At 40.0% G+C, this 12,764-nt stretch overlaps 1 protein-coding gene across 3 annotated transcripts in view; it reads right to left on the bottom strand.

Annotated features, from left to right (window-relative positions):
- The window catches only part of KCMF1 (potassium channel modulatory factor 1), a 105,525-nt gene that overhangs the window by 28,304 nt on the left and 64,457 nt on the right, over window positions 1-12,764 (bottom strand). For all 3 annotated transcript variants that reach the window (XM_066267534.1, XM_066267535.1, XM_066267536.1), the window contains exon 3: window positions 9,965-10,104. In XM_066267534.1, the coding sequence (XP_066123631.1) occupies window positions 9,965-10,104 (140 nt within the window). The remainder of the gene's footprint in view (window positions 1-9,964; window positions 10,105-12,764) is intronic.

Genomic DNA, 12,764 nt, shown 5'->3' with positions numbered 1-12,764 from the left:
CACTTTTTGCTGATGATATGATCCTATACATCGAAAACCCGAAGGACTCCACAAAAAGATTATTAGAAACAATAAACCAATACAGTAAGGTCGCAGGATACAAAATTAACATACAAAAGTCCATAGCCTTTCTATATGCCAACAATGAAATATTAGAAAACAAACTCAAAAAAATAATCCCCTTCACAATTGCAACAAAAAAAATAAAATACCTAGGAATAAACATAACAAAGAACGTAAAGGACCTATATAATGAAAATTACAAAGCATTGTTAAGGGAAATCGAAAAAGATACAATGAGATGGAAAAATATTCCTTGTTCTTGGATAGGAAGAATAAATATAATCAAAATGGCCATATTACCCAAAGCAATATACAAATTTAATGCAATTCCCATCAAAATCCCTATGAGATTTTTTAAAGAAATGGAACAAAAAATCATCAGATTTATATGGAACTATAAAAAACCCCGAATAGCCAAAACAATCCTAAGGAAAAAGAATGAAGCTGGGGGCATTACAATACCTGACTTTAAACTATATTATAGGGCCACGATAATCAAAACAGCATGGTATTGGCAAAAAAATAGACACTCAGACCAATGGAACAGAATAGAAAGCCCAGAAATAAAACCACATATATATGGTCAAATAATCTTTGATAAAGGGGCCAACAACATACAATGGAGAAAAGAAAGCCTCTTCAACAAATGGTGTTGGGAAAACTGGAAAGCCACATGCAAAAGAATGAAACTCGACTACAGCCTGTCCCCGTGTACTAAAATTAATTCAAAATGGATCAAAGACCTAAATATAAGACCTGAAACAATAAAGTACATAGAAGAAGACATAGGTACTAAAATCATGGACCTGGGTTTTAAAGAACATTTTATGAACTTGACTCCAATGGCAAGAGAAGTGAAGGCAAAGATAAATGAATGGGACTACATCAGAATTAAAAGTTTTTGCTCAGCAAGAGAAACTGGTATCAAAATAAACAGACAGCCAACTATATGGGAACTGATATTTTCAAACGACAGCTCAGATAAGGGCCTAATATCCAAAATTTACAAAGAACTCATAAAACTCAACAACAAACAAACAAACAATCCAATAAAAAAATGGGAAGAGGACATGAACAGACACTTCTCCCAGGAAGAGATACAAATGGCCAACAGATATATGAAAAGATGCTCAGCTTCATTAGTTATTAGAGAAATGCAAATCAAAACTACAATGAGATACCACCTCACTCCTGTTAGATTAGCTATTATCAACAAGACGGGTAATAGCAAATGTTGGAGAGGCTGTGGAGAAAAAGGAACCCTCATTCACTGTTGGTGGGACTGTAAAGTAGTACAACCATTATGGAGGAAAGTATGGTGGTTCCTCAAAAAACTGCAAATAGAACTACCTTATGACCCAGCAATCCCTCTACTGGGTATATACCCCAAAACCTCAGAAACACTGATACGTGAAGACACATGTAGCCCCATGTTCATTGCAGCACTGTTCACAGTGGCCAAGACATGGAAACAACCAAAAAGCCCTTCAATAGAAGACTGGATAAAGAAGATGTGGCACATATACACTATGGAATACTACTCAGCCATAAGAAATGATGACATCAGATCATTTACAGCAAAATGGTGGGATCTTGATAACATTATAAGGAGTGAAATAAGCAAATCAGAAAAAAACAAGAACTACATGATTCCATACATTGGTGGAACATAAAAATGAGACTAAGAGACATGGACAAGAGTGTGGTGGTTACCAAGGGTGGGGGGGGAGGGAGGACATGGGAGGGAGGGAGGGAGGGAGAGAGTTAGGGGGAGGGGGAGGGGCACAGAGAACTAGATAGAGGGTGACGGAGGACAATCTGACTTTGGGCGAGGGGTTTGCAACATAATTTGATGACAAAATAACCTAGACATGTTTTCTTTGAATATATGTACCCTGACTTATTAATGTCATCCCATTACCATTAATAAAAATTTATTAAAAAAAAAAAAAAAGAATGAAAGCAATAATAATCAAAGTATTTTTTTCTTTAAATGTATATTTGACTTAAAAAAAAAACTTTCATTCATTCATTCATTCATTTTAGAGAGCAGAGAAAAAGAGAGAAGTGGGGGAAGAGCAGGAAGCATCAACTCCCATATGTGACTGACTGGGTTCAAGCCCAGGGTTTCGAACCAGCAACCTCAGCATTCCAGGTCCATGCTTGATCCACTGGCTCACTACAGGTCAGGCCTATATATCTGACTTTTAAATGTTTACCTTTCCTGACTACCTGATTATATAGGTAAATAAGTAATTATAATATTTAAGAAAGTGTACAAGATTACATTAAAAGATTTGAAAAAATTGTGGTTCACTTCACAATTTTTGTGAAAAGTCTATGTTGGGATAGGATATTAGATCAAATGCACCTAATTGTTTATACACAAAATGTCATAATGATGGTAATTTCTATTATGTGCTCTAAGGCTCCTTTTAATTGACAAACAACAATTTAAATATTAAACACATCATCTGCTAAAACTGATTATCATAAATCATTAATGAGAAGATTTATATGGGTTTTTACACCATCACTTTTCTCCATAAAATTTATTATTCTAAAAAAATTGTCTAGCACTGGCCGGTTGGCTCAGTGGTAGAGCGTCGGCCTGGCGTGCAGGAGTCCCGGGTTCAATTCCCGGCCAGGGCACACAGGAGAGGCACCCATCTGCTTCTCCACCCTCCCCCTCTTTCCTCTCTGTCTCTCTCTTCCCCTCCCGCAGCCAGGGCTCCACTGGAGCAAAGTTTGCCCAGGCGCTGAGGATGGCTCTATGGTTTCTGCCTCAGGCGCTAGAATGGCTCTGACTGCGGCTGAGCAACGCCCCCAAGATGGGCAGAGCATCACCCCCTGGTGGGCATGCCGGGTGGATCCCGGTTGGGTGCATGCGGGAGTCTGACTGCCTCCCCGTTTCCAGCTTCAGAAAAATACAAAAAAAAAAAAAAAAGTCTAATGTCAGATTGTGGAAAATTTCTTATTTATTTATTTATTTATTTATAATTAAGCAAGAGGGTGAGAGACGGGGAAACAGATAGACTCCTGCATGTGCCCCAACCAGGATCCACCCAGCAAGCCCACTTGGGGATGATGTTCAGCAACTGAGCTCTTTTTAGTGCCTGAGGTGGAGGCCATGTAGCCATCCTCAGCACCTGGGTCCAACTTGCTCCAATCTAGCCATGGCTGCAGGATGGGGGGGGGCAAAGGGGGAAGGTGAGAGGGAGAAAGAGGGGGGAGGGAGGGGGGGAAGGAGAGGGAGGGAGGGAGGGAAGGAGGGGGGGAAGGGAGGGAGGGGTGAAGAAGTAGATGGTTGGTTGCTTCTCCTGTGTGTCCTGACTAGGAATCGAACTCAGGACATCCACACATTGGGCTGATGTTTTACCACTGAGCCAACTGGCAAGGGGCCCTACTATGCTATTTCAAAATTAAACTCAATTTGTTACAAACACATCTAGGTCTTCATTAAAAAGGGAGGAGCTGTATCACTAGCATACATAAAGGACATATGGGCCTGACCTGTGGTGGCACAGTGGGATAAAGCGTCGACCTGGAACACTGAGGTTGCCAGTTAGAAACCTTGGGCTTGCCTGGCCAAGGCACATATGGGAGTTGATGCTTCCTCCTCCTCCCCCTTCTCTCTCTCTCTCTCTCTCTCTCTCCCCTCTCTCTAAAAATCAATAAATAAAGTATTTTTTAAAAATTAAAAAAAAAAAGGACATATGAAAGTTGAAGACCTCAAGATGGGCCTTGAGAACACTGTACTAAATGAAACAAATAAATCAGAAAGAGCTAAGAACTGTATAATTTCACACATGGGTGGGATGTAAAACTGAGACGAACATAGATAAAACTGAAGTGATTACCATGGAGGGACAAATATACAGTGACAGAAAATGAGTTGGACTTTGGGTGATGGGCACACAACACAATCAACAGTTCAAGTGCCATGGGGATGTTCACCTGATACCTGTGTACTCTTTATGATCAGTGTCACCCCAATAAATTGAATATCTAAATTAGAAAAATTTTTAAATAAAAAGAAAGCTGGAGACTCCCCACCCCTGACCCTTTTCTGGAGAGTAATGAAAACAGAGAGCAAATAAATCAAATAGAAAATAAAAGTTCTCAGCAGTGAACTTAGACTGTTGTAATTTGAACAAAATAGTATAGATTTTTAGAGATAAGATTTAAACAGAGAACTAAAAGATTGACTACATATTATTAATTAAAGGTAAAAGCACATTCCATTTAAAAACAAAACAAAAAACTCTGAGAACTTTCTAATTAGCTCTAGTACAAGTCAGCTCAAATATTAAGATTTTAAAAAAATTTCAGGGGTCACACTTTAAAAAAAATTTATTTAGAGAGAGGAACGGAGGGGGGAGCGGGAGAGAGAGATGGTGAGAAAGAGACCAACACCCACCCTACCCCCAACCCCCGATAATTTGTGGTTCCACTTATTTATGCATTCATTGGTTGATTCTTGTATGTTCCCTAACTGGGGAGTGAACCCACAATCTTGTCATACTGGGATGATGCTCTAACCAACTGAGCAATCCAGCCAGGGCCCAGGAGTCACTCTTAACGCCCTTTTTTTATGTTCAAAAAAAGTTTTTCCACCATGCTTCTTTCACAATTTAAACACATTCCCAATAGATCCCTCATATCTGCAATCCAGGTCCACCTCTATTCACTTCTACTACCCACCAGGTTGATGTATTCTGATAATAACAGACAATGCTACTTCCCCTCTTAAGTCTTTCCATAATCAAAGTACAGTCTAAATGAACAAACAAGCAAAATAGAGACAGACTCATAGAGACCAGACTGACAGTTGGTGGGGGCGTTTAAGTGAGGGACATAGAGGAATTGACCAAAAAAAGAACCAAAAAAAAGAGAAAAAACACCTCATAGACATGGAAACAGTGTGGTTATTGCTGGGGGGGAGGGGGGGAATGGGGAAATAAATGAATAAATGGTGATGGATGAAGACTTGATTTTGGGGGAGGTGAACACATAATATGGTGTACAGAATTATAACTGAAGCCTGTATAATTTTGTTAACCAGTGTCACCCCAATAAATTCAAATTAAATTGTAAAAAAAAAGAACTTGTACTTAATTTCAAAATCACATTGTTCATATAGGTGTTTACATAAAGACTCCTGAGACCATACCCAATCTGCTTTTAAAATTTTTAACTAGTAATCACCTTCACTATGCATTCTGTATCAGATATTATTTTTCATAGTATCTGGTTTTGAAGGGCACTTCATATTCTCAAAATAAAAAACCTCTTGAGTAACCTTATATTAATATTAAAAAGGGAGGCAAATCTCTAGATTGGGGCTTTAAGAGTCCCTAGCTGAAAAGGGAAACAGAAATACAGACAAGAACTACAAAGTTGTTTTCAGTATTAGCCTTCAGTAGGCTTTCTTACTAGCTATGTCAGGTACCACTACATCCTTACTAGTGGTGACAGTAATATCTGCAGTGATATATCCTGTTGCCCCTAAATGTTCCAAAGAGATGCTGGTTAGAGAAGTGAGATTCTTAAATTCTATAGGCAGGTATAAAGTGATGGTCTAGAGGACTATTATATGCAGGAAACAGGGAAAAAGCAAGATAGCAAATTGAGCATTAAAAAGAAAAATGTGACCCTGGCCAGTTGGCTCACTGGTAGTATTAGCCTGGCGTGAGGACATCCCAGGTTCGATCCCTGGTCAGGACACACATAAGAAGTGACTATGCTTCTCTTCCCCTCCCTCTCTCCCTTTTCTCTCTCTTCCCCTCTCACAACCCGTGTCGCTTGACTAGTTTGAGCATCGGTCCCAGATGGGGTTGCCAGGTGGATTCCAGTTGGGGTGCATGTGGCAGGGAGTCTGTCTCACTATCTTTCTTCTTTTTTTTTTTTTTGTATTTTTCTAAAGCTGGAAACAGGGAGGCAGTCAGACAGACTCCCACATGTGCCTGACAGGGATCCACCCGGCACGCCCACCAGGGGGCGATGCTCTGCCCATCCGAGACGTAGTCTGTTGCAACCAGAGCCACTCTAGCGCCTGAGGCAGAGGCCATGGAGCCATCCTCAGCGCCCGGGCCATCTTTGCTCCAATGGAGCCTTGGATGCGGGAGGGGAAGAGAAAGACAGAGAGGAAGGAGAGGGGGAGGGGTGGAGAAGCAGATGGGCGCTTCTCCTGTGTGCCCTGGCCGGGAATCGAACCTAGGACTCCTGCACACCACGCCAACGTTCTACCACTGAGCCAACCAGCCAGGGCCATATCTTTCTACCTCTCATTAATAAAAGAAAGAAAAATGTAAACAGGAACAGAAAAGGAGATACAGTGAGTTATTATATGAATATAATTCTCCACCAAAATTACATGAATCATTCAAACCCCAGAATTCAAAAATGTTTAACCCTGATTTTTCCAAAAACTAGGTGTGGGGTGAGAGGAGACCCAATGTAATAGCACCTGGATAATTACATATAATTAAATATTAGAACCATTAACATGCTTCACATATATCACAGAAAGGTATTAAAAATATTTAACAACTGGCACGGTAAAGGCAACAATCTTTCAGCATAGATGCTAGTCAGTAAGCTGTACATAGTGTACTTGCTGAATGCCAGCCCTGGATTTAGGACATGACTTACATGATCCAAAGAAAAATCTTGCACCTTTATATCAGAGACTATTGTCCACTCACCAGTTTTCACTTTGAAATGTCTGGGTATATTATTGGTGGAAACAGGGGTAGATATAGTGCTCATACAAACTAAGAGCTGATAAGGTGGGGGGGGAATTCTTTTTTTTCCGGTTTTATTTATTCATTTTTTTTTCTTTTATTGAAGCTGGAAACGGGGAGAGACAGTCAGACAGACTCCCGCATGCGCCCGACGGGGATCCACCCGGCACGCCCACAAGGGGCGACGCTCTGCCCACCAGGGGGCGATGCTCTGCCTCTCTGGGGCGTCGCTCTGCCGTGACCAGAGTCACTCTAGCGCCTGGGGCAGAGGCCAAGGAGCCATCCCCAGCGCCCAGGCCATCCCTGCTCCAATGGAGCCTTGGCTGCGGGAGGGGGAGAGACAGAGAGGAAGGGGAGGGTGTGGAGAAGCAAATGGGCGCTTCTCCTATGTGCCCTGGCCGGGAATTGAACTCGGGTCCCCTGCATGCCAGGCCGACGCTTTACCACTGAGCCAACTGGCCAGGGCCTATTTATTCATTTTTAAAGAGAGAGGAGAGAGGTAAAGAGAGAAAAAGAGAGAGAGAGAGAGAAGGGGGGAGGAGCAGGAAATATCAACTCCCACATGTGCCTTGACCAGGCAAGCCCAGGGTCTCAAACTGGTGACCTCAGCGTTCCAAGTCGATGCTTTATCCGCTGCACCACCAAAGGTCAGGCAAGGGAAAAACACCTTAAAATATTCCACAAATACCAATATGAAGAACAGTATAGCCATTGCCTTGAGCTATGTTCCAAAAGCATGGGAACTTAATGAAGGCATGTAACTGAACACAATTATATGTATGACAGCCAGACCATAAAACCACTTGCAGACAGCCAGTAATTAATTTTTAAACAGTGTATTGGGTATAAAAAAGTGTAAAATTGTAATCACTTTTAGGAAAAAAAATTAAGGAAAGGCTCATAGGGATTGATTCTTACTTTTAAAAAATGAACAATTAGCTTTTCATTTATGAATAGGACTTAAATTACCACTGGCTCTTCCAATTTTGTGTTTTTGTTTTGGGGTTTTTAAATTTTTTTATTTTTCTGAAGTTGGAAACAGGGAGGCAGTCCGACAGACTCCCACATGCACCCAACTGGGATCCACCCGGCATGCTCACCAGGGGGCGATGCTCCGCCCATCTGGGGCGTTGCTCTGTTGTGACCAGAGCCATTCCAGCTCCTGAGGCAGAGGCCATAGAGCCATCCCCAGCACCCAGGCAAACTCTGCTCCAATGGAGCCTTGGCTGTGGGAGGGGAAGAAAGAGACAGAGAGGAAGGAGAGGGGAAGGGGTGGAGAAGCAGATGGGCACTTCTCCTGTGTGCCCGGCTGGGAATCGAACTTGGGACTCCTGCATGCCAGGCCAACGCTCTATCACTGAGCCAACTGGCCAGGGCCTCTTCCAATTTTGGATGTAAAAAACTGAGTACTTGTCCTGCCCTTAATGGGGTGATAAAAGTATACTAGGGGGCCTGTTGGCTAATAATGATTTTAAGAATGCCTAGTTACAATAGGGTAAACTTCTCCTTTATTGTATCTAGATAAACAAAGTACCCAAGACTTGATAGAAATTAAATCAAAGAGAACTTATTGCAATTTTCCACAGCAACTATAATGAAAAGGCAATCAAGTCAGCATTCTTCATATTGGAATCTGGACTGTACCAAAAAGAAGCAAAGTCACCTTTACAGGATACAAAGAATTAAGAACAGCAGTGTAATGTGTGTGACAACAGTATGCTAAGGCTTCTCAATGTGCAAGGTAAAAGCATTTCTGAAGAAAACAACAACAAAAAACACATTTCTGTGTCATCAGACAGTGAAATTTAAACTTGAGGTCTATGTAATGTAAATTTACCAACTGTTTGAATGATAAATCTTTAACTTTAAGCATCAAACTAGCAACATGAATGGGAATGGTTGGGCCCTGGTTGGTTGGCTCAGTGGTAGAACATTGGCCTGGCATGTGGATGCCCTGGGTTTAATTCCTGGTCAGGGCACACAGGAGAAGTGACCATCTGCTTCTCCACTCCTCCCCTTCCCCTTCTCTCTCTTCCCTTCCTGCAGCCATGGCTTGACTGGTCCGAGTACATGAACCCCAGGCACTAAGAATGGCTCTATGGAGCCTCTGTCTCAGGTGCTGAAATAGCTTGGTTGTGAGCATGGCCCCAGATAGGCAGAGCATTGGCCCCAGGCAGGGGTTGCTGGGTGGATACCAGTTGCACACGTATGCAAGAGTCTGTCTCTTCATCTCCCCTCCTCTCACTTGGAAAAGAAAAAAGAAAAAGAAGTGAACAGCTGAAACAGCAGAGCTGTAGTAGAGACAAAATAGAATAGTGATTAAGCAGAGACTCTACAACCTAGAAGGACTCAGGCTGAGTTCAAACACTGGGCTTTGCCCCTTACCAGCTGTATGTCTGTGGACACACTACTGTATTTCTCTTCTGTTTCAGTTCGTTTGAGTATATTTAGGGACTTATTACTTTGATGCAATGTGCAACTGCTTGTGCCAAAATTTTCCAAATTCTCTACAGTTCCATCTCTCACTCTTTATTATTTATTACTAATGGTAAAGGGGGACTCTTGTGTGTGCATGTTATCATTTCTTGAAGTTGTATATATGCTGAATCAGAGGTCAAATAGAATACTATAAAGCTTTTAAGGAAAGACTTTCTGTATCATTCTGGTTATTTGGCTTTAAGTCACTGGAAAAGATCAGAGTATGAGGAACTTTCAAGGACTCAGAGCTTTGAGCAAACCAAGTATAGTCAATGAGATATGACAATAAATTACTACTCAATACATGATCAAACATTTTAAAATTTCCTTTGAAGGTTTCCTTATAGAAGAAAAATATAGCAAGAATACAATAAGAAGAGCTGTACTGAAGGCTGAGGTGCTTTTAACCTTTTCACAATGCATTTACTGAAGGCTCCTGAATCAGGTAAAGAATCTACAGTTTGGTTTTAGAATAGGGTAACAACAGTGTGGACAAATGGGAATTATCTTGCACACATGTCCCTACTAGTATGCGTAAAATTGCTGTTAAAAGATCATTTTAATAATTATTATGCAAACTCAGGAGAAGGTACATGGCAGTGACCCAGCTTTATTTATACATATTAGAAATAATGTACTTTATCCCATCATTTTAGACACAGGGGTCCTTCACTCACCACTTCTGTTGATGTTTCTGCATGTTCAGACGTAACATGTTCTTGAAGAGACGTCTCCGTATAGCCCATTTTTCCACAATAGGGACAAGTAAAAGACTGTGGCTGTTCTACAGAGAAAGCTTCCCCACCATAGTACAAATCTGAAAAATAAAGGGGATTTGCACTGAGAAAGAACTCTTATTAGTTTTTTAAATATATAAAAATGTAATCATATGGTACACAAAATAGTATTTTTTAAAAGTATGCTTGAAACTTCCACCAACAACCTCACTCTGTCAATGAGTACTTAGGCACTTCTAGTTTTCATTTGCAACATCCTTATTCTTTCTAGGATTGCACAACCATTCTCCAAATTCCTTCTCCATATAGCTATTATAAGGAACATTTTAAAAATCCCTTCACTGAATGTTAAAATATCTCTCATTGCACATCTGGTTCTAATTTTATTGTAATTTACTTTTTTTCTATATATACTGTGGTAATACCAATGTCGATACAAAGAAATCAGCAGGGTGTATCATATACAGAACACAAGTGCTCAGAGGGAAAGAGCAGACGACCATGACCAATATACCAACTTCCAGATATAGCTTTGTCTGTAGAACATATACCATTCTTACAGCAGGAAAGAACTTTGGCATTCAGTTCTTGAAAGGCTAACTGAATAGGCACTACGACAACCCACTATGCTCAACTTGGTTAGTGAAGAACCAACCAACTAGTAAGAGTCTGTGAGAGTAATCTGTCTTATCAGCATGTCTCAAGGAGTAAGTCTACTTTTCCTTCATTAGTTGGTCACAAAAAAATGCAACTGAAAGTATATTTAGTAGGTTATGACACTTCATTACAAAGAACAATCTCATTATTTAACATAAAACAAATGCCTAATTTAAGAAGACAGGATCATTTTTGTTAGAAGAGAAAAATGAAAGTGTTCACTACATGATTGTTCTGTTCACATTCATTTTTAGGGAGATTTAAACTATCTTAAAAATATGTACCCACTACATATAGATTGATCATTTACTATGTGCATAAAACTTGCCAGGTGAATTTGGGGTAGGTGGGAATAAACATATAAAAAATAATAGAACTTCCTCACCTGTTAAAGGGCATCTACAAAAAAGGCACAGCTAACATCATACTGGTGAAAGACTGGATACTTTCCCCCTAAGACCAGAAACAAGACAGGAATGTCCACTCTTGCCATTTCTGTTCAATATTTTACTGAAGGACCTAACCAAAGTAATTAGGCAAGAAAATGAAATGAAAGCCATCAAGATAGAATGGAAGAAGTAAAACTATCTCTATTTACCATATGACATGACCTCCTTATACACAGAAAATCCTAAGGAATCCACTAAAAAACTATCAAAAGTAATAAACAAGTTAAAGAATACCACAGGATACAAGTTCTAGATACAAAAACAAGTTGTTTTCTATACACATTCAGTAAATAATAAAAAAATAAAAAATTTTAAATTCCATTTATAACAGCAAAAAGAATAAAATACTTAGGAATATATTTAATGAAAGAAGTACCGTATTTTTCACTCCATAAGATGCATCTGACCATAAGACACACCTAGGGTTTTAAGGAGGAAAATAAGAAAAAAAAATATTCTGAACCAAATGGTATGTTAAAATATTTAATAAAATATCGTATTTTTCGCTCCATAAGACGCACGGGCATTTCCCACTCCACATTTTTGGGGAAAAAAATATGTCTTATGGAGTGAAAAATGCGGTATAAAACCTATTCTCTGACAACTATAAAAAATTAGATAACATAAATAAATGGAAAGATATACCATGTTCATGGACTAACAGACTTAATATCATCACTCTAAAAAATGATCCACAGATTCAAAACAATCCCTATCAAAATCCCAGTTGATTTCTTTGTAGAACTGATCTTAAAATTTGACGAACTGATCTTAAAATTTACACAAAAACTCAAGGGATCTAAAATACCCAAAATAATTTTGAAAAAGAATAAAGTTGGAAGACCCACACTTCTCAATTTCAAAGCTTACTAAAAGCTACAGTTGTCAAGACAGTGTGTTTCTGGCATAAACGTATGAATTAATAAAATAGCTTGAGAGTCTAGAAATAAACACATTTATGACCAACTGATTTTCTTTAACAGCATTACTGAGATATCTTTAACATATAAAAATTATATAGCCTGACCAGGTGGTGGCACAGTGGATAGAGTGTCAAACTGGGACACAGAGGACCCAGGTTCTAAATCCTGAGGTCACTGGCTCGAGCGTGGGCTCACCTGGCTCGAGCGCGGGCTCACCAGCTTGAAGAGCAGGATCGCTGGCTTGAGTGTGGGATTGTAGACATGACCCCATGATTGCTGACTTGAGTTCAAAGGTTGCTGGCTTGAAGCCCAAGGTCTCTGGCTTGAGCCCAAGGTTGCTGACTTGAGCAAGGATCACTCGCTCTGCTGCGGCCCCCCCCAGTCAAGGCACATATGAGAAAGCAATCAATGAACAACTAAGGAGCCGCAACAAAGAATTGATGCTCCTCATCTCTCTCCTTACTGTCTGTTCCTCTCTGTCTCTGTTGCAAAAAAAAAAAACCCCAAGCCACCATATATATTTTATATATATATAAAAATGGTACTGTGGAAGGATCATCACAGTCAAGCTCATTAATGTCTCTACATAGTTACTATTGTGTATGTGTATGTATTTGTAGATACAGAATACAATATTGTTAACTATGGTCACCAAGCTGTGTGCAACAGAACTTACCCATTGCTAAAACTTATTGATCTTGCATAATGATT

The sequence above is a fragment of the Saccopteryx bilineata genome, chromosome 3 (genome assembly GCF_036850765.1).
Source record: "Saccopteryx bilineata isolate mSacBil1 chromosome 3, mSacBil1_pri_phased_curated, whole genome shotgun sequence".
NCBI classification, from domain to species: Eukaryota; Metazoa; Chordata; class Mammalia; order Chiroptera; family Emballonuridae; genus Saccopteryx; species Saccopteryx bilineata.
This window is presented reverse-complemented; position numbering and strand designations above follow the sequence as displayed.